The sequence below is a fragment of the Cornus florida genome, unplaced genomic scaffold (assembly GCF_030987335.1).
Source record: "Cornus florida cultivar Cherokee Brave unplaced genomic scaffold, ASM3098733v1 CherokeeBrave_3.0.0_Hap2_Chr01, whole genome shotgun sequence".
NCBI classification, from domain to species: domain Eukaryota; kingdom Viridiplantae; phylum Streptophyta; class Magnoliopsida; order Cornales; family Cornaceae; genus Cornus; species Cornus florida.
Genome location: NW_026775571.1, coordinates 103495130 through 103516557, shown reverse-complemented (window position 1 = coordinate 103516557; position 21428 = coordinate 103495130). Strand labels below are relative to the sequence as shown.

General features: G+C 33.7%; 3 protein-coding genes across 3 annotated transcripts; 2 read left to right on the top strand and 1 right to left on the bottom strand.

Annotated features, from left to right (window-relative positions):
- The first annotated feature begins 302 nt into the window (after positions 1-302).
- LOC132279415 (GDSL esterase/lipase At1g29670-like) lies at positions 303-2460 on the top strand. The gene is made up of 4 exons (XM_059781386.1): positions 303-557; positions 1463-1590; positions 1707-1952; positions 2200-2460. The coding sequence occupies exons 1-4, from the start codon at positions 308-310 to the stop codon at positions 2458-2460; spliced, it is 885 nt and encodes a 294-aa protein (XP_059637369.1). The 5' UTR covers positions 303-307.
- Positions 2461-5308: 2848 nt separating this feature from the next.
- Positions 5309-8341, top strand: LOC132312367 (GDSL esterase/lipase At1g29670-like). Its single transcript, XM_059810747.1, has 5 exons — positions 5309-5561; positions 5776-5900; positions 6576-6821; positions 7295-7547; positions 7668-8341. Exons 1-5 carry the CDS (start codon positions 5309-5311, stop codon positions 7883-7885), a joined length of 1095 nt encoding a protein of 364 aa, XP_059666730.1. The 3' UTR covers positions 7886-8341.
- A 1295-nt stretch (positions 8342-9636) lies between these two features.
- On the bottom strand, positions 9637-20946 carry LOC132310657 (floral homeotic protein AGAMOUS-like). Its single transcript, XM_059808700.1, has 8 exons — positions 20837-20946; positions 20248-20483; positions 13609-13690; positions 12166-12227; positions 11582-11681; positions 11409-11450; positions 9912-9953; positions 9637-9807 (listed from the first exon to the last, which is right to left on the bottom strand). The coding sequence occupies exons 2-8, from the start codon at positions 20472-20474 to the stop codon at positions 9637-9639; spliced, it is 726 nt and encodes a 241-aa protein (XP_059664683.1). The 5' UTR covers positions 20475-20483; positions 20837-20946.
- Positions 20947-21428: the final 482 nt, after the last annotated feature.

Sequence of the window (21428 nt, the reverse complement as noted above, 5' to 3'; positions counted from 1 at the left end):
TCTAATTCCTTTAATCACACGAAATACGGGTGTTACATATTGGCCATGGAATACATTATTTTATTTTGTTGCCAAGAGAAAGAAGTGGTCAGTACGTCTTTCATTCTAGGACGCTAACATTTATTCCTATTATTAGACTTTATACTCATTTCCTTTTACGCCTTACAACTTCATCCGTTCATGTATATGTATCTATATATAGATATACTTCTCTCTTCTTAATTTCACTTCCCTTCAAACCACACACCTCTTTTGCCATACCAATCTCTTCTTCTACATCATTTTTCTGTAATTGCTTTCTCCATTAATGGCTTGTAAGCTAAAGATATGGTTTATGGTGTTATGTATAGCGTTAATGGTGGCCAATTTGGGACCATTGGTTCGCGCTGAACCACAAGTCCCATGTTACTTCGTTTTCGGAGACTCATTATTCGACAATGGCAACAACAATGACATTGAAGTTGATGCCAAAGTCAATTACTATCCATATGGGATGGATTTTTCTGATGGTCCTACTGGTAGATTCTCCAATGGTCGAAATATGCCAGACGTTGTTGGTCTGTTTTTCCTTCCTACTTACTCCACCTTATTTTACCATCATGTCTACGATATAAATTCAATTATTTTGATCGATTTTTTCGATTTAGTTTATTTGATTCTTGTTAGCAAATGCCCATTTCCATCAAATTTTTTTTTTTCTGCATTCACTTTCTAAAGCGTTATCCATTTTCGTTGTATCAAGAAGAACAACTATGGAGATCTTTATCAGAAATCAACAGTTAAAAGATTTTAAGCTTGATCATCGTAACAATATCTTGATATGACATCCTACGATGTCAGAATTAAAGTCTTTTAATAGTTGATCTCCAATAATCTTTTTACAAATAATAAGTTTAATAAATACAAAAAGGGGAGAATAATATATTTTAAAATTTTAAAATAGAAGGTTGAGGGTTAAAATTCTGTATACGTGAAATAAAAAATTATGTTGTTTTTATGGAAAACAATATCATCTCTTTACGGACTCCTAACTCTCATTATCAACTCAGTTCATGTAAAGCCAAATCCTTTGACAAGAAATGAGTTTTTGCTTTTCCACAAGAGAACTCCAATAATGAACTCTTTTATAGTAAAAAGCCAAATTAATTAAATAAAAAAATTCACACAGAATTCCAGCAATTTTGTTCAACTACTAAAATTTTACCAGATTTCCCTGTAATGCCTCGCCCACAATTTCTAATTTTAAGCATTTTCCCAATTTTTTTCTATTGATTAAACTGCCTGTATAACATTTTTTATCCTTCTTCATACTCTTTTCTTTAAAAAAAAAAAGAAAAAAGAAAAAGAAAAAAACCTTAAGTAAACAACAAATTCCACTAAGATTATGTTATAGCTTCGTTGTTGCTGTTACTTGCCATAGTCATCATGGATGCATGCTGATCGAATGTAACATCCGTTGCAGCTGAACGTCTAGGGTTTGACATCCATGACATTCCGCCTTTCGCAAAAACAAAAGACAGAGATGTACTCAAAGGTGTAAATTATGCGTCCGGCGGAGCTGGAATTCGTAATGAGACTGGACAACACCAGGTATGTCTAGCTGCCCGTGCATGCATGCTCTCGTATGTTAATTTTTGTACGTCGGTTTCATTTACATAAAATTGCACTTCATTTTTTTTTAAAATAAAAAATTTCTCATCTTACAGGGCCATTCGATTTGCTTGAGTAAGCAACTACAAAATCACCAAGTGACAATGGAAAAGATCGCCACTTCGTTAGGAAGTAAAGAAAAGGCTGCTCAGCATCTAATGAAGTGCATGTATAGTGTTGGAATTGGTAGTAACGATTACATTAACAATTACTTATTGCCAAAGTTCTACTCAACTAACCGAGAATATACTCCGGAGCAATATGCAACAATCCTTATGAAACAATACGACCAGCACCTTAGGGTCAGTATTAAGCGTCCGAATCCTCTGTTGTAGTGCCTTGGTGCTGCAGCGTTTTTCAACGCACTTACATCTGTTTTTGTGTTGAAATGTTGATGAAATGTGTTGAAAACATATATAAGTGCGTTGAAAATCATTGAAAATAAAAAAGGATATGGACTCCAGTATTACAGTTTCTATCTTCTTAGCAAAGGGGGGAACTATTACTAATTTTTTCTTCTTTATTTGTATTTTTTTGGATATATTACAGACTCTGCACAACTATGGAGCTAGAAAGATAGCACTGTTCGGAGTTGCTCTCGTAGGTTGCATCCCACAAATGAAAGCTCTGAATCCCAATGTTAGAACTCCATGCGTTGATTCAATCAATCATTACGTCAAACTTTTCAACGAAGGGCTTAAATCGCTTGTTGATCAACTCAATCAAAACCTAACTGATGCAAAATTTATCTACGTAAACACGGTTGGAATTTCCTCAATTGAATTTCCAATTATTGGTGGTGGTGAGTAACTACAAATTCTCCTATAAACTGTCCTTCTAACTTCTTTTGCATCTATACACACACACACACACACTGAAGGAAAATGATATATAAGCATAAAGTGGAATCTAAAGCGGGTTGGGTAAGGTATTTCTTTAAAAGGGACAAAAAATAAAAAGGTGTGTTGGTTAATATTAATGTTTCTGCTTTCTTGAGACTGCCAAAACAAAAACCCAAAAAGTTACTAAACACCCCTTATTTGTCCATTTGCAGGTATTACACTTACGAGCAATCCTTGCTGCAAAATAAAAAGTTCTAATGGACTATGTGACCCTAAAAGTCCTCCATGCCTCAGCAGGCTCTTGCATATATTCTTTGACGGATTCCATCCTACCGAGCTTGCAAATAGGGTTGTCGCTGGAAGAGCATACCGCTCTCTGCTTCCGGCTGACACACATCCGATGGACATACGAAGCCTGGCTCAACTCCAGCTCTAATGAACAAAGTTTACATATGATATATAATATATGTAATTAGGTTTGCTGTATAATAAGCAATTTTCTAGGGTTTTCTGCATATAAATGTTCTTGGGTTTTTTATAAAAATAATAAATATTCTTAGGTTTTCTCTCAAGTTTAATTGGGTGGGCCTTGGCTAATGGTAAGGTTGCTGACTTAGAAGTCATGGAAGGTAAAACTGTTTACATTTGATCCTTCCTCGAACACGCAATAGCATTAGTCTTGTGTATTATGCTATTTTTTTTTTTTCTAGGTTTTCTTAAGTTTGTCGCAATTTGATTTGCCATGTAATAATTATTTATTGTAGAAAAGAGTAGTGATTTGCATACAAGTTAATAACATCAATTCCAATTCTTCCCCTGCATATATATATTAACATGATATTGAGAATATATATAGCTGCCCTTCTATCTCTCCTTTGTATGGATTTTCTTTGGTTTTGTAATTTATTGATGCCGCAGGGGAAAAAAAAATGTATATTTATGCATAATTAATATATAATAATTTCTTGTATCATGATAAAAAGTAATCTAATAAACATCAAAACAGTAGGAAAAAAAAATTTAAAATCATATCTGAATTGAATATAGACATATTTGAATTTAAGCAAACAAAAAAATTGATTAAACTTCTTATTGAGTACTAGATGGAGTTATGAATAAAATATCCAAATATATTCATTCAATAAAACACATAATACTCAACAATTCATTCATGAGGGTTTTATATTTACAAGGAACAAAGCATACTATATAATCTGCAAAGATAGAAAGTAATACCTATATATAAGAGAGATATTTTTGAATTTATAGCCAAAGTAAAAGGTGAGAGCATTTAACCCCAAAGAGTTGATCTAGTTGAAAAAGATTTGGATGAACACTGGTGTTTCATGAAATATCAAGTCTCAGTATCAATGCCAGCTACATGCAAACAATGAGGGGAATATGCATTGGCTACGTCTCTGCATGCAACAACAATATATGCTAGGATGCATTCCATCCTATATAATTAATGCATACATATTATATATATAACTTATAATAAATAAATAAAAATACTTGTTTGAGCAGTCATTTTTTTTTGGGAATGTTTGAGCAGTCACTTCATAAAATTATATATATATATATTATGGATCAATTGGAAGTTATGCTATGGTTTTATTTCTGTGAAATATGGAATATGGCATATAGTGCCTGTTTTTATGTTAGTGTTATTTATTTTTTTATTTTTTCAATATTTTTTTCGTGACCGTAAAAAAAGGGGGAATATAGCCCCACAGCAAAGGCCCCAACATACCTACCGAAAATTATGCAGGAGGCCCAATTCAACAAGGACTAAAAGAGGACCACAAAATAACAAATATCATAAATCCACAACCCCAAACATAGGTACCCAAGCCCCTGAAACAGGCCCAACAAAAAAGTTTGCAACTGGAGCGAGAGCCCAATGGACTACAGGTCCAACTACTTGAAGATATCTACAATAAGCAATTGAAGTTCTTAGATTTACTGATATGCAATGTTCTTAGGTTTTCTGTAAATGTTAGGATTTTTTTTATTTTATAAAAAGTTTAATTTTCAATATAAATATGGACAAAACTACAGAGGCCCAAGAGCCGATGTTAGCAAAGGCTAAGCAATACAAGAAACATTGTTAATAACAAGTTGACTTCAAGAAATGTCATGATTGCCTCTCAAAAAATTTAAAAAAATAAAAATAAATAAAAAAAAAAGAGAAAAAGAAAATGAAAATGATATGTAGTTAGAGTGTCTGACTAATTAGACTTTTATTTTTTTTCAAAATAGTCAACTCTTACAAACATTTTGGACTATGGTTGCAAAATAAACCAATCCCACATGCCTCTTAATACGTGCAAAATTAAATAACGAATTTGTGTAGTGGTGGGTTCGAACCTTTACCTAGACATTGAATATAGCTTGTCAAAGCTTGAAAGTCCGTCCTTTCAACCAACTATGATATGCTAAGGGGTAATCAATACAATAACGTTATCTTCCACTCACGTGAATGTAGTCAGATTCACAACTAAAAAATAATAATAATAAAATAAAATAAAATAAAATAAAATACTCAATAGCTTAATGTCCATAGAATGCGATTCTTTATTGTGTTGTCAAGAGAAAGAAGTGCTGAGTCTTCCATTCTATGATGCTAGCATTTCTTCCTGTTACTAAACTTGGCACCCGCTTGTTCTTAGGCCTTACAATTTCATCCATCTATGTGTATACATAAATATATATATATTTCTTCTCTCTTTCTCAACATTCCTCAAACCATACCCCTTTTTGCTCCCACCAATCTCTTCTTCCACAACATTCATCTTTAATTGCTTTCTTCAACAATGGCTTGTAAGCTAAAGATATGGTTTATGGTATTATTATGTATAACGTTAATGGCGGCCAATTTGGGACCACTGGCTAGTGCCGAACCACAAGTCCCTTGTTATTTCGTATTTGGTGACTCACTATGTGATAATGGCAACAACAATGGCCTTAAAACTATTGCCAAAGCCAATTACCCTCCTTATGGGATTGATTTTCATGATGGCGTTACCGGCAGATTCAGCAATGGTCGAAATTTGCCGGACATCATTGGTCTCTTTCTCCCTCCTACCTATTCCACGTATTTATATAACATGTCTAAGCTTTAAATTTCATGTTTTTTATTTATTAATTTGCCTATGATATCAATATATATATATATATATATATAGATATATATATATATATATATATATATATATATATATGTGCTCACTTGCCATAGGCATTATGCATGCATGCTGATTTAACGTATCTTACATTGCAGCTGAACGTCTAGGGTTTGACCATCACATTCCACCCTTTGCAACTGCGAAAGGCCGGGATATACTCACCGGCGTGAATTATGCATCGGGAGGAGCTGGAATTCGTGATGAGACCGGACAAGCACTGGTAAGTTATTAATTGCATATGCTTGTGTGCTGTGTATGCTCTTAATTGTATGTTAATTTTTATATATATTGATCCCATTTGGGATTAAACAAAACAAAAAACAAAAACGAAAACAAAACAAACTAATGTAAAACCTTTAACCATATGTTATAAACATGAAATTTTTAATCAATGAAGAGCCTCTGATCTACTGTTCTTTTCAATTAATTATGCTGAAAAGTTGTTCTTTCTTGTAATAGCTTTGTTTTCCTCAGCCCATTGTCCAATTAATTGAACCACTGCTTGTACATATTACCAATTTATATATAAAAAAAAAAATTTGTAGGGCGAATTTATATAATTTCAAGAATAATGATTTAAAGTTTGATTGATTTATGTGAGTGAAGTTAATATCATCGTGATGTCATGATGACATTAACCTTTATTCACATAAAAATTCTAAAATTAATAACACAGCACTGGCTCAGATAGTTATGGGTGATCCCATAATTGCTGACCCACAACTTTGGAGACGTGGATTGATTAATAGAATGTTGTCAAATATAATTAGTCAAATGTTGACAAAAGTAGCATTTACTCATTTTCTAATTAGCGCGTGTAATTGATAAAAGTAAATTACATAAAATTGCACTTTTTCATTTTTTATTTTATTATTATTTGTTTCTCATGTTACAGGGACAAGTGATCAGCTTGGGTAGGCAATTACAAAATCACCAAGTGACAATTTCGCGGTTTGCTACTTTACTAGGAAATAAAGAATCAGCTAATGAGTTGGTGAAGAAGTGCATGTACAGTGTTGGAATTGGTAGTAACGATTACATTAACAACTACTTACAGCCACAGAACTACCCAACTAGCAAAACATACACTCCAGACCAGTATGCACTAACCCTTGTTCAACAATATCGTCAACACATAACGGTCAGTACTTGCAGATCTATCTTCTCCTTTTTGTTTTTCAACATTCATATTTTTTAGAAGAGGGTTGCTTCATAATAATGTGATTTTCTCTCCCTCCCACTCCCTTACCGAGGTTTGTTGGCCACTTTATCAGCCACAACTAGCCGACGTGAAAAAATAACCTGAAATGATTAAGTAGGGGTTTGTGAATCTCATAAGATTATGTTCTTCGCTTCAAACCTAGAAAGGACAAATATGTTATCATACCAAAAATTTCCAATACATAATCGAGCAATTTGGATTTGGAAATGAAGGAAATTTAGTTCAACGCAAATTCAAGACGCGTATTTGGTGATCCCAAACACAACGTAACGGTTCTAATAGGAAGAATGATGTAATTAACCCCGATCTTGACTTCCGTCTGTAATGACGGCAAATCACATTAAGTGTTAACCTAATTTATTATTTATTTATTTATTTTTGGATATACACAGACTTTGTACAACAATGGAGCTAGAAAGGTAGCACTGTTTGGACTTGGTGCAATAGGTTGCAGCCCAGCGGAGATAGCTCTGCATCAACCAAGTAAATCTCCATGCTACGATAAGATCAACAATGACGTCCAACTTTTCAACAAAAGGCTTACAATTCTAGTTGATGAACTCAATAAACAACACTCTGATGCAAAATTTATCTACATAAACTCCACCGGAATTTCCATAGTTCAGCCTTCATCTCGTTCTAATTGTGAGTAACAACAACTTCTTATCTAAACTGCACCTCTTAATTTGCTTCTTTTGCATATATATATATATATATATATATATATATATATATATATGATGTCATTCATTTGTCCATTTTCAGATGCACCACTTAAAAGCACTCCTTGCTGCAAAGTATCAAGTAATGGACAATGTGTCCCGAATAGTGTTCCATGCAATGACAGGACCAAGCAGGCATTCTTTGATGCATTCCATCCTACTGAGATTGGATATGTTACGGTTGGTGAAAGAGCATACAAGGCTCTGCTTCCAACTGACACATATCCGATGGACATAAGCCACCTGGCTCAGTTCAAATGAGCGCGACATGTACATATGATAATCTATATACTTAGTTTGCTGTATAAATGGGCAATGTTCTTAGGTTTTCTGCATATAAATGTTGTTAGGTTTTTTAATGTTGTGTTCATAGACACAATCTAATCCTTCTGCTAGCAATTCAGTATAGGCCATATATCTGCTACAACAACAACCAAGCCTAGTTTCTAACCACTTGGGGTCGGCTACATGAATCCTATGTTTTCACATGCTGTCATATCCTTCCTATGGATATACTAGACTAAGCCATATATCTACCAGAGTCAGATAATTTCTTAGTTTCCTCAGTTATAGGAGGATTTGGAGCTCTGGTTTATGTTCTGCATTTGCTGTCTTTTGGTTTGCTTTTGCTGTCTACATAGATACTGCTTAGATAGAAAACCTAAGAGGTTTTACTCATGTAATTTTGCAGATTCTGCAACAATACAATGAGAAAAGAAAATAAGTTTACATCAGTAAGATTTTTTTAATTATTTTATTTTATGGGAACATTTAGAGTTTGTGTCCCTGTTGTATATTTATTCTAGCTTACAACAAATTATGGATTTTGTCACGAACTTTTTTAGCATGAATCCAGGTACGTGACGATTTGATAGGTACAATTTAGCCATGTAACAATTCTTATTGAAGAAAGTCATTTGACGAATTCGTATTATTATTCCATTTACCGAAGGAAAGAGTAGGGGTTTGCATATGAGTAAATTATTACAATTCATTCAGGAAAAAAAAAGATTAATTACCACAATTCCAATTCTCCCCCTGCATGTTTAGTAGTAGTCATGCTAGCAAATGGATCAAAAGAGGGAAAAAGAAATCACACAAATTAAAGATATTAAATAAGTTCATATGTAAACATTACAGTGCATATATGAAACATAAAATAAAGTACTTTGAAAATGCACTTATGAGTCTAGTGAACTTAAGTGAAGCTATGACATCATGAGAGAATATCAAGACCATACTTGAGGAAGTCTGATTGCCGCTTCTTGGTACTCCCAAAGATAGCTGTAGCTTTTTTCTTGTACAATACTGGATCCCCTCCACAGAAAGTAGAAACTAGAGAGATAACCGGCCCTTTAAGCATATCAACTGTGGCAGAAAATGGAAACAAAGTATTAGTCCCTGTGCATAGTTAGTCCATAATGCATAGTTAGTCCATAATGGTTTATTTGTTTTATGGTGGTCTAGCTAGGCTACTTTGTTGAGCTTGTGTTCTTTTTTGAGGCCTGTCCTCTGTTTTCGTACAGTTCCATACATCAATATAATTCTTCCATGCCGATATAAAAGAGTGGCTTGGACCTCTTGGTTCATCATCAGGATGAGGAAATAGAAGGCAGGTGGTTAATTGAAGCCATAAACAAAGGTGTTTGGACGGAAAAATCACAAAGCAAACATTATCAATTCAGATTTTACTATGGCTTTCATTCCTAGAGGTTCAAATTATCGATTTCAAGCATGTTCTGAAAATGAAAACAGAGCTCTTGTGCAGCCAAAAGCTCATGTATGTGCTAAGTATACTATATTTGTACAGGATTATTTGGATAATTGTCACCTTGTACAAAATTTGATGCATATGTGGGAAACTAAGTACTGCACATAGTTCAATTGGTTGAAGCTAGGCGTATGTGAGAATATGTTAAATCCATATATATGATGAATGATTGAATGTGATATGAATGGAAATGGATGCATATGTTTCTTGGTGATGGTGCAAATGTTGATGCCAACAATTCTTACACTAATTGAAGGGGCATTTGGTCTTGACGGGAGTAATGATGATCGGCTTGCAGCCCATTTACTTGAAGGTAGTTTCGAGCATCCAATGTCTGGTTTGGCATGACCTCATAATCAGAACCTCCTGGCATTAAGCTCATTTGCTGCTGGGATCTCTCATTCTGAGCTATCTGCATAACGAAAAAAACCCAAAAAAACTATAATTAGATAAATCTGTAGATAGATAGGCAGATATATTTATATAATATATACATATATAGAGAGAGAGAGAGACCTTTGTTCTGAGGTACTGGTTATTGTTATGCAAATCGACTTCCTGCATGCAGTGTAAAAGCAGAGAGCAAACAATTCTAAATTAGGAGAAACTCTTGAGTTTTGTCAGAGGATAGAATATAACTAACATCAGGTTTTCAATTACATAAGATAAGAGAAAACTTTTGGAACAAAGGGAAGTTTCTAAAATGAAATCTTAGGATATATTAGGGCTTCTGTATGCAACTGCAGGGCTTATCAAAAAAGTACATTTCATCAATGTACGTACATAAAACTTTTAGAACTCTTCTGGTTGTTTAAGGGCTTATAAAATATAAGATAAATCCATATTTCATCATATTTTTCAATGTACTACTTTCATTAATAAAGGAAGAAAAAACGTCGTATATTTTGTATTTGAATAAAACTTAAAATTGTTGATGAGGGCAAGGTTTATGGACATTGATATATAGGATTGATTTTCAATTATGAGAGAGCAAAGAAAATTGTCCCATATATCTACCAATAGTAGAAAGTTGTACACTAGATCATGCCTTTCAGCAAACACCATTGGGTCATTATACAAACTCAGATTTTAAAAACTAGTAAAGAAAATAAATCATAAATTAAAACACACATGAGGTGAAATTGGGACAGGAAAGAAATGTACATCTTTATAGCATCAAAGCAAAAGGGCTAGGGTCCGTTGGTTGAAAGAAGGCGATCAACCATAATTCAACCTATTTTTTCCTACTATTTCAACCATAATTCAACCTATTTTTTCCTACGATTTCAGTATCCGGAGCAACAGGAAAAAGCTTGTTAGTGTATCTGATTAGAGTGGAGCTAGGCTGGAGAGTATGAACTTGAGAACTGAAAGCAACCACTTCCAATGTCTCCTGCATAATTTGGATACGTCCGGGTAAACCATTCCTTGGTCAATTAATTTCTAAGTTTGTTCCATATCATCTCTTTCAATCTTTGGTTCAAAAACTGTAATTGCTCATTTGACAACTTCAAAAGCCCTTGTCAAAATTGATATGGAGATTATTTCTTTACAGAAACCTGGCCTATTATTGGGATGGACATTATTATTGCTATTAGGGATTTTAAAGCAGAAGAAGAAGAATTTTAAGGTCTTGATCTAAATCAGATTTTTATGATAATTTTTGGAACTTAAATGTTGTTAATCAGGACCATAACCATTTATTGAATTCTTATGACATTACTTTCATGGATGCTTCAGAATTAATTATATACAGATACCCCCAAAAAAAGTCATCTTCCATGCAACATAAATTGAAAAAAGCAAGTTTCTTAGCTAAATTTTAGAAAATATTCCAAATTTTGGAATGAAGTCATCTTCCATCATTCTTATATGTAGAGAGACTTAATAGTAATATGGCACTTATGGTTTAGGTTTTCCAATATTACTGGTTTAGTTATCTAATTTGCAGGAGCATCAAAGACAAATTAAGAAGCAGAGCACACACACAAGAGCAAGAGTAAGAACAATTACCCTCTTCTGCATATACTCAATTTCAGCAAACAACAGCTCATTCTGGTAATTGGAAAAAGAAAGAAAAATAGTTGTTAAGAAGGAATCAAAGAATCGATGTGCTTGAGACAAACAGTAACACTTTTCAATGTGATTAGAGGAAATGTTCACGTACAAATGGTACTAATCAATACCTTTTTTGATCGGATTCTGCTAATGCCTCGCTCTAAACGACCCTCCAGGTTCTTGAGCTCTCTCAGAGTCAAAGTGCTCAGAGCTTCACCCATCATATTCCTGAAAGGTTTTTTTTTTGGGGGTTAGGTATTGAGAATTATTAGATGGTACTGGAGCGCGACAAGTTAGACCAACAAATGTGTCATAGTAAATTTTTATAAAGAAATATGAAATTTTTTTTTTTTGTTTTTATATATATTTTTTTATGACTTGAGATCTCGCAATAACTGACTCTTTCAACTTATAGTTGTCAATAAACTCTTAGTATAACAGCCTGCAAACCACACGTATCGGATAAGTTTGAATTCGTTGCCTCAGAGAGAGTCGAACACATGACTTCGTGTGAGAGATCCTGTGTTCAGCTCCTGAACCAATGGAGCTAGCCCGTGCGAGATATGAACATTAATTTTGATTAGGCTTAACCACCAAATGACAGATAATCCAAAACCATCTAATGATCACGGTTAGAAAAACAACAACAAAAAAGTGATGGTAGTACAATTGCATATGATGGTACTCAATTACTTATACCACTTGAAATTACCTGTTTGAATTCTGCAGATTTCCAATTTGTACACGCAACTTAGAGGCTTCTTGCTGGTAGAACTGCAATGATTGCCATCACATACTCAGTGGGTTAATAATTGTAGCTGATAACAAAGGCATTGCAATCAAATACATCTCCATTTGCTCCCACCAAAAAATTTGCAAAATAAGTTAAACGCATTTGATATGATGCCCTTAGTTACCACTATAATTTCTATGAGCAAATTTTTGGCTTTAGACAATATTATTTTACTCCCGTATTATTATTGACCAATCTCTTGTTATAATATGATTTACAAATGAATTTTCTGAATTGGCGGGTAAAAAAAATCAAACCTATTTTACAAAACATTCTCCTTGCTCAATAACTCTTGAGAGACTATACAAAAAGTTTCTTTATCTGATATGTGTGATTGATTTTGGACGTTTCTGATTAATAGTTGAATTGAGAGATTTATTAGAGAAAGATTACTATCATACCAATTTATTATGGTGAAGACAATAGCCCATGAATACCATTGATTTTGATTATAGGCTATTATCTTCAGCAAAACAAACTTGGGCAAAATAAATTTGTGTCAATCGATCGTACCTCTTTTTATTAAAATATTCATTTATGTTATCACAGTTCTCAAAAATTATCTAAATTCAATGATCAATAAACATAAAACTCATGATTGTCACGAGAGAAAGAGTTTCTTAAAAGTATTACGCATTTACAATTCATTTAAGAGTACACATAGGGCACTATGTTCTCGCGTTGTATATCCCACTGCTTCTTTTGGTACTATTATGTTATTCCCTCTGCTCTATTTGCCTTAATGAGTAATAAATAAATAATAATTTATCCAAATAGTTAAGTACTTAAGTTCGAATAAAATATACATAATATAATAATGGTATATATAATATATAATATGAGAAAATATATAAAATTTGAATTTATATGTAGTTGCATTTATAATTATAAATTTTATTAATTTTTTATTTTTTAAATATTTTTCTTTAATTTACAGTACAGTGATGCTTGTAACTAAAAAAATGTAAGTTAAAATATTATTATTCCAGATAAGAGAAAAAAAAACTTTTAGCTAAATTCATCTAATCGGGAATATTATATAAAATCTCCATTGACTTGGTTAGTGGGGGGTAGTTTTGACAAAAATTCAAAAAACAACCCCCTAAGTTAGTTGAGGGAAATTTTTGGCTAGAAAATAGTAAAATGGGGTTTACTAAAAAAAAAAACTCATATATATATATATATATTATAATGTTGCAGTTTAATAGCTTTAGTTAGTTTCATTAATAAAGTAAAGCTTAGCTAGAAAATTCAGGTGGCCTTTCAATACAAGTCACTCTCACAGTAGCTTTTACTTCAATTCATGCACATCAAATCACATATACACTATATACTGTATTTAGACTAAATAATGAAGTGTACCTGAGCATTGGCCTCGGAAACAGAACCAGTATTGGAGGAACCTGAGCATGCCTTCTTGTACCTTTCGATAGTAGCTTTGACACTACATTCATAGTGAACGATTTGTCAGAGGCCAACAAATGGTACTGAACAAATGGTACTGGATTAATACCATTCAAAAAATAAAATAAAATGGTACTGAATGAATTGTTATAAACTGCTTTCAAGTCAATGGAACATCGAAACATTATGTTTCAACATCAAAAAGCATATATAAATGAAAACAAATATTTGAGCCTATAAATTATCGGTAAATTAGACTTAAAATATTAATCACTTGTTTACCATTGGATATGTTTGAATTAAGAATATGTTTTACTTAAAACATGAGAAAAATGTCCTTATTTATCGGTATGATGTATAATAGAAAAGAATAAAAAAAATAGAATTGTTGTCCCCAATTCGATCCATATTGTATTCTAAACTATAATTATTAAGAAAGCTACATTCTCCCACCCCACAGACCCCTCTCCCTCCCTCCCTCTCCACCATATATCTTCCCTCGCTTCCACCATGATTCTCACTTGTAATTTCCGTCAATTTCTTTTTACTTTGTCATTTTTGTTTTTTTAAACAATGGTGATATGAGTGTTAGATGTAAAAGAGAAAACTCTATATATTGTATTGATGTATAAGAAATATATACAGGAGGATTATGTATGACAAACAAATAAACCCTATATGTATATGGTTACTATATAAATGGTAATCCTATACAAGGTAAACCTATATATGGTAATCTTATATAAGGTTATAATATATTATACAATATAATAATAATATATTCTACAATATATTCTAACAGCCCTCCTCCTCAAAATCAGGGTGGATTGAATGAAACCATCTTGAGTTTGGAATTGAGTTTGGAAACGAGATATTGAAAGCGGCATGACGGAAGTGATTTGGTGAAGATGGGTTTTCACCCATAATGAGATAGAGGCACGATTAACAACTGAAGTGGCACTACTGCAGGCACCGCTGCTGATTGTGTCTAACATGGCAACTGACGTGGCATTACTGCTGGCACCGCTGTTGACTGTGTCTGACATGGCAACTGATTGACGCAGTAGGTGACGCACTACTGCTGGTACCGCTGTTGATGTGTCTTAGAAGCTAATTAGGCAACTGATGACGTGGCAGTGCTAACGTGGCACCTGTTGCCTTGGCAGTACTAATGTGGCAGAATGACACGGCGGTGCCAACGTGGCAGGTTGACGTGGCCTGACATGTGGAGTGGCGTGGATCTGACGCGTGGTGGCGCGGTGACGGAGCTGATCCGACACGTTGAGGTGCAGGATTGCCGCTGGTGCCCATGAAAGCACATGGAAGAGTGGGATTACCACTTGAGGCGCATGGTGGCGTGGTGACGGAGCTGATCCTACACATTGAGCATCTCTGAATGAGGCATCTCGTTAAACAACGAGGCTTCCCTATACGGAGCTGATTCGACACGTTGAGGGGCAAGATTACCGCTGGTGTGCGTGAAAGGGCATGGAAGAGTGGGATTATCACTTGAGGCACATGATGGCGCGGTGACGGAGTTAATTCGGCACGTTGAACATCTCTGAACGAGGCATCTCATTAAACAACGAGGCTTCCCTATACGGGGCATCCCTACGCAGGCCGAGCTTCTCTAAACGAGGCATCTAATTGGGTTTCCCGGAAGAAGACTTAGACAACGAGGCTTTCCTGAACGGGGCATATGAAGATCTTGGAGTGTGAAAGCGTGAGTTTATTGGTTGACTGTCGACGCCGAGAATGAGGCAAATCTTAGAGTGCAGAAACGTGAGTTTATTGGTTGACCGTCGCCACCAAAGATGGGGCTAATGGTGCAATCCCCGGCGATGACTACGAGAAACTAGTATATTGTTTACCAGAAATCAAAAGGTTCTAATACCATGTTAAATATAAAAGAGAGAGTATAGAACTCTATTACATTGATGTGTGTAAAATGTGTATACAAGAGGAGTTTATATAGGAAGGGTTATGTGCTATGAAGCACCGACACGTGGGAATGGGTGGTCGTACTGGTACATGCGTGTCCAAGGCTTCGACACGTGTCTGACACCTCTATAGAGGTGTCCTATTTTTTTATCATATTTTTTTAAGCCGGACACTGCGAAAGACACGCCGGTGACACACATAGGACACGGGATTCAAATTTTTTGTCAAAAAAAAATTAAATAAATAAAGAGATATATACACAGGCTAGAAGAGTGTAGCTCGATTGGGATCTTCCTGAATTTATCCGGCCACAGCCGGAGCCACCGGACTGATTGATCGGCGAGATGGTTTCGGATCAAATCTACTTCGTTCCCCTTTGCACACCGAACTTTGATGGTGTTTATTCTACTCTCAAAGTTTAATCAATTTGAACATTTTGTTCTTAGATCTCTCTATAGGAAATGATTGGTAGAATGATGCTTCGGATCTGCTCTGTGGCTTTCTCTCTCATACACCAGACTGTGGTAGTGTACACAAGTGTGTTAGTGCGCTGACTTTCGATTCTTTATACAATTAGGGTTAAGTTGCTAATTGCATGTAAGATTTGTCTTAGTGAATGGGCTTGGGCTCAATGATGCTTGGGCTGTATTTTGGGGCTAAAAGTTGTGTTTATTAAATAATGGGCCTAAAAGTTGTGTTTATTAAATATAAATTAGAAATTGAGTAAAAATAATATATATATATATATATATATATACATATATAATTTTATTGCCGTATACTTGCCGTATCCGTGTCGTATCGTACCTGTATCCCGTGTCCATATCCGTGCTTCATAAGTTAGTGTGACAAACAAGTAAATCATATATGTATATGGTAACTATATAAATGGTAATCCTATACAAGGTAAATCTATATATAATAATCCTATATAAGGTAAATTTATATATGATAATCCTACATAAGGTTAGAATATATCGTAAAATAATTTTACGTGTATTCATTAATGAATTATGAAATATTAAGGGTTCTCATTATTAGAATATATTGTAAAATTACAATATATTCTAATAATGAGAACCCTTAATATTTCATAATTCATTAATGAATACATGTAAAATTACCTTCCACGTGCACAAGTACATAGTTACCAAGTGATTCCCTTGCATGACATCAAGAAAATTGGAAGTCCCAAATTCCAAAATATGAGGGAGAGACTCGCTATAGTTTATTCCCTAAAGTTAACATCCAACTATTTATTTATTATTTTTATTAAAGAAAAATAAATAAATAAATAAAATAAAAACAAAGGTTAAAGTAGCGGTTAATACATTTACAATATTATCCCTAACACAAACTCTTTGGGGAAAAAAAAAATCTACCGGGACTAATTTCCAATACTAAGATCCTATTATTAGGAGAGTGATGTGTTACTGTGTGTATATACACTTTTGGGAATCCAAAAGACAGATTTAAGATCAAATCTGAGATCTGATGCATTCATTTTTCAAACTCGCAAGATGATGCATTACGGCCCGTTATTCAAAAAATGATAGTTGTCTCAAAATAATAATTTTTTAATCTAAATTTAAAAAATAATTAAACCCAAACAAATTTCTATACATTTTCCAAATTTTCATCCTAAAAATTTAAAAATATTTTCAAAAAACTGAACTAAATAGATTTGTTATTGTTGCTCCTAATACATTCAAGTTATGCATTATATTAGGGGTGGGCAAAAAATTCGTGAATCCGCGAATTCGATTCGATTCTATCCGTGAGTCCAATCCAATTCGATCCATGAGATTTATATATATATTCAAATAATGTGTTAGTTAATTTAATTAGTTGATGATCATTTAATGGACTTTAAGAATGTATTAATTAATGATCCATGAGTCCGATCCAATCCGATTCGTGAGATTTATATATATATATATATATATATATATATATATATATTCAAATAATGTATTAGTAAATTTAATTAGTTGATGATTATTTAATGGACTTTAAGAATGTATTACTTAATAATCATTTAAATATATTAATTAATAATAACAAATTGAAATTTTATCTATTGAGTTATGGTAAAAAAAATTAATAATATAAAATATTTAAGAAAAATTTCAATTTACTTATCCAATTCGACCAGTAAAATAACTTATTGGTGGCATATCAAAAAAATTTCAAACAAATCAAATAAAGATTGCCTAATTCTATCCCATTCTATCCGTGGCCACCTACATTATTTGACACTTTAAGATAAAAATGGAAAATATTTTGAATCAACCCAACTACATATCTCAATATGCATAGGCCAACACAAATTGGCTGAAGTTCTGACTTTCGACTCAGACTGCAAAGTTTTAACGTGACGGATGATGTAATTTAGTATGATTTAACATATATGATATGATATGATATAAAAGCCCCCTATTCTCGATGTGCTTTTACCTTAATTTCGTCGAGCCGTTGATTGGCTATCTCTGCCATGCCGGCACATGTTTGCACAATATGATTGGCTCAACCTTTTTCTAGGTCAAGTTTCACCCTTTTACTCAATGAACAATGTCAACAACTAAATGGTTCATACAGTTTTACCCATCCTCTAACTACAGAGTTACAAAAACACACACATACATATATATATATATGATATATCATACTCCGTATTAGATTAGTAAAATAAGTTATAAATATATAATATTCAGTCTTGTCCCTATCTGTAACTCTGAGTGCATCAGGGCCGTCCATTCCATTGTTGTACACTTCTCATGCATTAAACAAGCCAAAAACTCAGAACCCTCTCATTGGTTAGCAGTTGTGGTACAATTTTGTGCGACCAATCTCTCTCTCTCTCTCTCTATATATATCTTTCTCTCACTACAATGACTAGCTTGCATAGATATATCTATACAAGATCTACAAACAACTGCAAAAAAATCCCAAAGTCTCCAATGCCAATATCAGTCAAGAGGTGACGGTTTAGAGTAGCTTATTTTGACCTAAGATGGGCAATTCTCATTGGTTGGACTCTGAGTCTTTGCTGTTTTAGTTTTAACATCCAGAAGGTCTGTGAAAGGCTCAACTGATAAGAGCTAAAAAAAATCGAATATTTTTTAACTACTAAATTTGCCCAAGAGGGTCTCTGTTTTTTTTTTTCTTTCACCAATGAAGATAAAATTAGCATTCAGAGAGATGAAAAAGAAGAGCCCCAAGTAGATGAATCATGACACACCATTATGTCAGATTTTCAAGAACTGAAAAATCGTGTGTGACGTGACCAAAGATTCTTGTGACTAAAACCATTAGGCTATGCTCAACTAATATGTCTTCAACTCTAACTAGATGTACCACACGTCCTGATGATATATAGTATGTGTATGTGTGTGAATGTGTGTACGAACCTTTGTGAACCCTAACTGGGTGTTCATTGGCTGCAGAGTGTGGAGAGATCTGGCAATTTTATTTGAAGAAATACCCATTTAAGTTTCTGTAATATGTAGCAAATTAACCAAAAGAAATTGTTAAATATTAAACCCTAGTTTGGTTATCTTTGACTTGAGTGTTGCACCCTTTTTAATTACAACACATTTAATAACTGAGAGAAACCCTAATTTTGGCTGTGATTGGATGTAACTTGATCTGGTTTTGATTGGATGTTAAAAACAAAAGGCCTGAAAAAATTATGTGTTTCATGCCAAAAGCATAATAGGGTTTCCATAAAAAAAAAAATTAAAAAGAAAAAGAAAAGAAAAAGGCCTTTTGTTGCCTTGTATATATGAGATGTTAAGTAAACTGATGTGCTAAAATGAAGCAAGAAAATGGGCTAATGATCAGAGGAGCACAGTTTTGTTGTAGGCCTTCTTAGGCTTACAGATGACATAGGAGAGAGAGAGAGAGAGAGAGAGGAATAAAAGGAAAGAAAGAGAAAGTAAAGTGCAGGCAATGTGTTAAACAGCAATGGAGGAAGATAGGAGAGGGTGATCTCACAGTTTCTGCATACCTTGCCAAATCTCTCTACTTGTTGCTACAACAGTCATTTATGCTGTTTCTATCTACTATACAAACAGATCTATGTATCTACGGAACTAAGAACTAAAAGGGGATCACAAAGTGCAAGTGGAAAAAAAACATTAAATAAATAAAAGAATGAAAAACCAAATAGGTGGAGAAAAAAACATCACAGAAAAAAGAAAGATCACAAGCACTCTCTATTTAGAAAGAACTCAAATTTCAACTGCTCAAAAAAAATGATTGTGCTCTTATGCTTAAATCCCCTCAAAAATTCTATTGCAGATCCAAGCTTAAAATTTGGACAGTCAAATCACAAATACAATCTTTATTAATTATTTACTTAATTTCTTAACAAAATTAAAGGAATGAAAACATAGTTAAGAAGATTCTCTTCAAGAGTTTATAAAATATAATTCATTTATCTTACCCAAAATAATAATATTATTATTTTCTTCAACAGCAGAAAACAAAGAAGGGGTCTTCACTGAACTATATTAATACCAACTAAAACATATAGTTCATATATATATATATATATATATATATATATGTAGCCTGGAAAGAATAAGATGAGGCCATGAATAGTTGAGATGAGCTAATCAGGCATGAAGAAGCTAAAAATGGAGGAATTAGTACCTATTGTTAGCATACTCATAAAGCCGGCCACGATTGGAGAAGACAATAAGGGCAACCTCAGCATCACAGAGAACAGATAGTTCATAGGCCTTCTTGAGCAAGCCGTTTCGCCGTTTGCAGAAGGTGACTTGACGATTCGTGGTGTTTTCGATCCGCTTGATCTCAATCTTTCCCCTACCCATTTTTCTCTGTGGAGAGATCTCCCTTGATTGATCCGGAAACGCCATGTTTTGGAGCTGAATCAAGCATAGTATGTAACAAACAAACTGATATTTAGCTACTATTATATATATACATGCAGACAACAAATTCATTACAATTAGCCCTTTGTTTGATTGCCAAGAATTCATAGGAAAATTATGACATGAATGTTATAAATGGATGCAGCTAGCTTCATTCTATCCCCAACCATTTGTAACATTCCATATTGCCATCTGTATATTTTCCTTTTGATTTCTCAGCAACCAAGCAATGTTAATGCAATGATATATCAGCCTGTGACATCAAAGAAAAGATAGATCATGCACCAAAAAGAAAGAGGTGAAGCACTAGAAAATGATGTATGATCAAGTCTTTTCAGCTCACTAACCTGGTGATGAAGCAGATGAAAGAAGATAATTAAAGACTGAAAATCAAGTTTTCTGGCTTTCCTTTTCTCCCCCTTATTTTCCTGGAAAATCAGCAAGGGAAGGATGCTGAAAATGGGAAGGAGCTGCAATAGGAGATGGGTTTTTATAAAGTGGAAAGTGACTCTTTATGCATTAACAAAATGTCCCCAATTAATTCCAACTTCTTGTACTAATTAATTTTGTTCTCTTTTTAATTCTAACTCTCGAGTTCATGTATGTTTTATGTATGATGTATCTGACTCTTGGTGGTCTGTATTGAAGGTGAAGCAAAACAGAGGCTAAAGAGGGAAATCACATCAGACTGAGGCTTTTGTTCACCATTCATTATTTTTTACTTTCATGTGACTGATGAGAGTAGAAGAAGGAGATCTGAAAAGGACCTCTCTGAAAGTGATTTTTAATGGGATGAGTGGAACATTGGACTAAGTTGCACTCAATCTTTAATCTTCTTCAGTACAAATGTCTATACATCTTAATCAGTTCGAGAACCTCTCTTTCCCTCTATATATATATATATATATATATATATATCACAAACACACACACATACAT